The 4,220-nt window shown below is 36.0% G+C and overlaps 1 protein-coding gene across 1 annotated transcript; it reads right to left on the bottom strand.

Annotated features, from left to right (window-relative positions):
• Window positions 1-1,037: 1,037 nt before the first annotated feature.
• Window positions 1,038-3,788, bottom strand: NESG_02468 (uncharacterized protein; the record flags this gene model as incomplete). The annotated part of the gene is made up of 1 exon (XM_053050072.1): window positions 1,038-3,788. The coding sequence occupies one exon, from the start codon at window positions 3,786-3,788 to the stop codon at window positions 1,038-1,040; it is 2,751 nt and encodes a 916-aa protein (XP_052903644.1).
• Window positions 3,789-4,220: the final 432 nt, after the last annotated feature.

Here is a 4,220-nt window from a genome sequence, read left to right as displayed (position 1 = left end):
CTATGCAGCGTATGCATGATTGAAGACTTCCTTATGTGATTTGTTTTGCCTGTCAATAAATACCTGTTTCGTTCTCTACTTACCTAGAGTGTGCTATTCTCTCTGTTTCCCTCTTTCTTCTCTCTTTATGTCTGACCAGTAGTGGTTCTCTGAAATGTGTTACTTTTCTTCTTTTCCCTGCCTCTAGTGCTTTATTTCTCTTTTTATATCTATGTAAAATAAATTGCTTCACTATATGGAGTATACACTTTATTTTCCAATATATAAGAGAATAAAAATATAAGAAGGCACTAGAAAGAGAAGAAAAGGACAAAGTAGACAGATACGAAGAAATGAAAGAATATAACCCGAATAATGGTAGATTATAGTAAAGAAGACACTGTACTGCGTGAATAGCAACTAAATAAGAAAATATTCTTTATAGCAGAGAACGTTTATTGATGTCTTGAGAGTATCCCTAGCTGCTGCTCGTGCTGTGGGTTTATCTTGGCTAGTGTGTTTGCCCTTCGATAGAATATCTCTTTATCTGCACGCAAGCTGCACTATTGTCTTGTTTTAGATATAACCCGAAATTCAACTATTCTATTTGCATACTACTGGTTTGTCTTCCTTTAGGGCGTAAGGCCTTTTACCGGGCCAGCTGCGTTGATAGATATTTGTCTTTTCTTTCCAAGACTTCGCTGTAGACTAATAAACTATAAGATACTTTCCTTTGTTATGCTAAATTTAAATTAAAAATGTTTTATTCAATAATGCTTCATACAACATGCTATGTTTTTAGCTGAATTTTTCTTTTTAAAATATTAGACTTAGTCATACTAAACTTGGATATAATTTATTTCTCATCGTCTATATGGTTTGTAAAGTGGACACTTACTAAAGTTTGTTTACACAACAAAACAATACTATCACACAAGATTGTAATGTAAGACTTTGTGTTACACAAACATAGATCAATAGTATGTGTCGCGTAAGCAATTAGAGCTCCTTGTAGCGTGTTAGTCTACAGGAAAATCCCCAGAAGTCAATGGCCAAAATCAACTTATAGTGCAGCATGAGGATTTACGTTTCTTGTGCGACCAACGGGATCCCAAGTAGTATTCTAACACAGCATCGTACTTTTCCATACTTTTTCTGTCATCCTCCGAGCAGAAAAGTGCTTTATTTTCATCTAAAAGGATTACAGATTTTTTAAAGTATTCCGAGGGTCCTGACATTGCTTCTTTAAACTCAAGTGGGTTTGGATAATCATCAAAGACTATAAAGTCGTAAACTGTCTTAGCAGATTCTAATGAGAATTTATAATGACCTGAGCATACGTACATAAACCAGATAATATACACATAGTTTAAGTTGTGGTCTTTCATATATTCTTTGATATTGGATTGAATTTCCACCAAGTCCTCTATCCCCCCACTATACATAATACGATAAATTAGAGTCGCTCGGGTTATTAATTGTACACTTAAATCGATCATCCTTGGGTCATTCACAATTGCTCTAAGATAATTGCATATGGCTTTTAATGTAGCAGGCGCTGAAAGAGGCCTTAGTATAGTATTGCATACCCATTCTTTTCGTTCTGTTAGACAAGTCCAAATACGATCTTTTTTTGGAATAGGCTCTGATGGCTTAAATCCAAGCCTTGGATAAAATTTCTGCCAGCTTGCGTGAAATGGGAAGAACATCATCATTGGCTGTCTTGATGCATAATCATTGAGCGGAACACTTCCTAAAAGGTTTGCAGTAAACCGTGCTAGAGGGTTTGTTGGGCCCACTTCCTTATCTACGGTACAAAATATAAATCTCATTATAATAGTGCTTTTAACCTCTTCGCAAACAAGCCTTCCTAATAAGAATATTTTAGATATTCCTTCGGGTCCTTCATCCATAATTGGAGCTACTTTTTTCTTAAGTCTTTCACGGAGATTATAATCATTAAAACTTAAAGCATCTAACTCTGCACTAACGTACTGATCCGCAATGTATCCTATATAGCAGTTTATACCGCTGTAAATATTTTTTACTTCTTCATACCTTTCTTTAACATATGTAGAGCTAGTATTTGAAGATGGAAGAAGAGCAAGATTTGCATGTCCTTGTATTATATCCAAAGAAATTCCATTATATGCTTTACCAAAAGTATAAATAATGTTAATCTCAGCTAAAATATCTGCCTTATCATCTGACCTCATTTCAAGTCTCATTTTTTTGCACACTACTCTCACATTCTTATTCTTTGACAAAGCCTTAATAATCGATTCTATCTTATTTGATATGTATTCCTTTTGCTTATTATCTAATTTTCCTGTTCTGCATGCATTCTCTATACATTCAACTAGCTCTAATATATCTGCTTTCTGCCCTGTTATTTCTGCAATTACCAGAAATATATTTCCAACCCCAGGGAAAAGTTCATTTCTACTCTGCAAATATTTAATCTTTTCATCCTTTAAGCAAGCAACAACACTGCTCCATTTCTTGTGCATTTCAAAGTCAGTGGTTTCTGTTGGCTTAGGATAGTCTCCAAAGAAGTCTCTCAACTCATCGCTTACTCCCTCTCCCATATGGCTAGTTTCGTACTTTCCTGTCTTTTGGTTGTATGCCAGGCAGCAGAACAGTCCAAGCAGAGCTGTCTCTACACAGTTGCTATAGTATAAGGCTTGGTCCTTCTCAAAGCCAGACTTGTCTAGTTTACAACGCGGCACTCTAGTATACTTCGGCAGCTGACTGGAATCAAGAAAGGGAAAATTAGTACTTCCATTTTTAGCCTGTATAAGATCACAGAACGATTCAATATATTTTTTGTTTTCATCAAATGCATCTTTCGCTATGAAAAGCTCATCAAATATTCTGCCCTTTTTACCCTTCTTCTTAGTCTGCTCGGGGTTCTCCTTTTCAGTTACTTGGTCAACCAGTAGTTCATGCGCTGCTTCTACAAAGTTCTTGTAGTCTTCTGCTGTGTCAATAAACTCGTATATATATGTCTGTATAAGGAAGGCTGCGTTATTCAGAAACTTTCCACTTTCAAATTGTTCTCTTGTGGCAGGCATTGCAAACTCACCTCCTTTCTTTAGCAGTGGATTGTCTTTGCACTGCATATAGAACTTGACAACTCCAGCTGCCTCACTTTGGTAGATGTTTTCACTGTGCTCATTAGTAACTGGGTCTATACCTGCAGTATGCATTACTACATTTACAAACTCTTTCTCTTTGCATGTCTTACTTTTTATGACAAGATTATTTTTCTTTCCTTTGTAGTCTATATTTATTTTAATATCAACGCCCTCTGAAAGAAGAAGAAGTGCTGCAAGAATATACTTTGTGTCTTTCTTAACGTGATCTGCTCTTAGGAAGTTTGTAAGTGCATTTGACCTTCCTGCCTCAATGGAGAGGTCTCCATCTGCAGACGGAAACATCTTTATCAGCTGGGCGTGATACATGCTAAGATACTTGCCTTCTGAGGTTTTTGTATCCATGTCTTTGTGTACTCTATCATTCACTGGCTTTCTTTTAAAGTTGTACTCTTGTTCATTTCTATTGGATAGTCCTTTCTTAGACAACGCATAATCTGTGTCTATTTCAGGGGAATAAAACCGCTTGTTGTACATGTGTCCGCTTCGGTTTCCAATATATCCACGCAGCAGATTCAATGGGCCTCTTGGGTTAATAACCACATCCTGCTTCTCGCCAACTAAAGTCTCATGTACTGTCTTTATGTCTTCCATATCGATTCTTGCAAGAATACTTTGCATTATCACTAGGCTTAGAAGTAGTCTGCTGATCATTCTTTGTAAATCGAAAAAAGATTTTCTCTTTAACCGTTTTAATTTCTCGCTTTTCATTATTATCCTTTGCATCAGTTATTTCTATAAATAGATCATTTTTTTATAGGTCACTTGCATGCGATTTATAGTTAGCCAATAAGCAAAAACAGTTCTGTGCTTTAGTTGGGCCAGTGATTGTATCCAATCTGCATACGTAAATACACCAGTTCTCATCTTCATACTATTCTGCTGTCCTGCAGACCAATAGTTAGAAAACACTCGTATAGTTCTCTCATAAAACAGACTCGGCTACACAAAGCCTGTCCTATTGAATAGCTGTCTTTTTATGTATTTATCATCTAATCTAGATATATTAGTATACTATGCAATGGTGTTAACAGAAGTATACTGAAAACTCCGAAGCCTGAATATGCTAGATGAACACTCTGATAT

The sequence above is a fragment of the Nematocida ausubeli genome, assembly GCF_000738915.1.
Source record: "Nematocida ausubeli strain ERTm6 chromosome Unknown supercont2.10, whole genome shotgun sequence".
NCBI lineage: Eukaryota > Fungi > Microsporidia > Nematocida > Nematocida ausubeli.
This window is presented reverse-complemented; position numbering and strand designations above follow the sequence as displayed.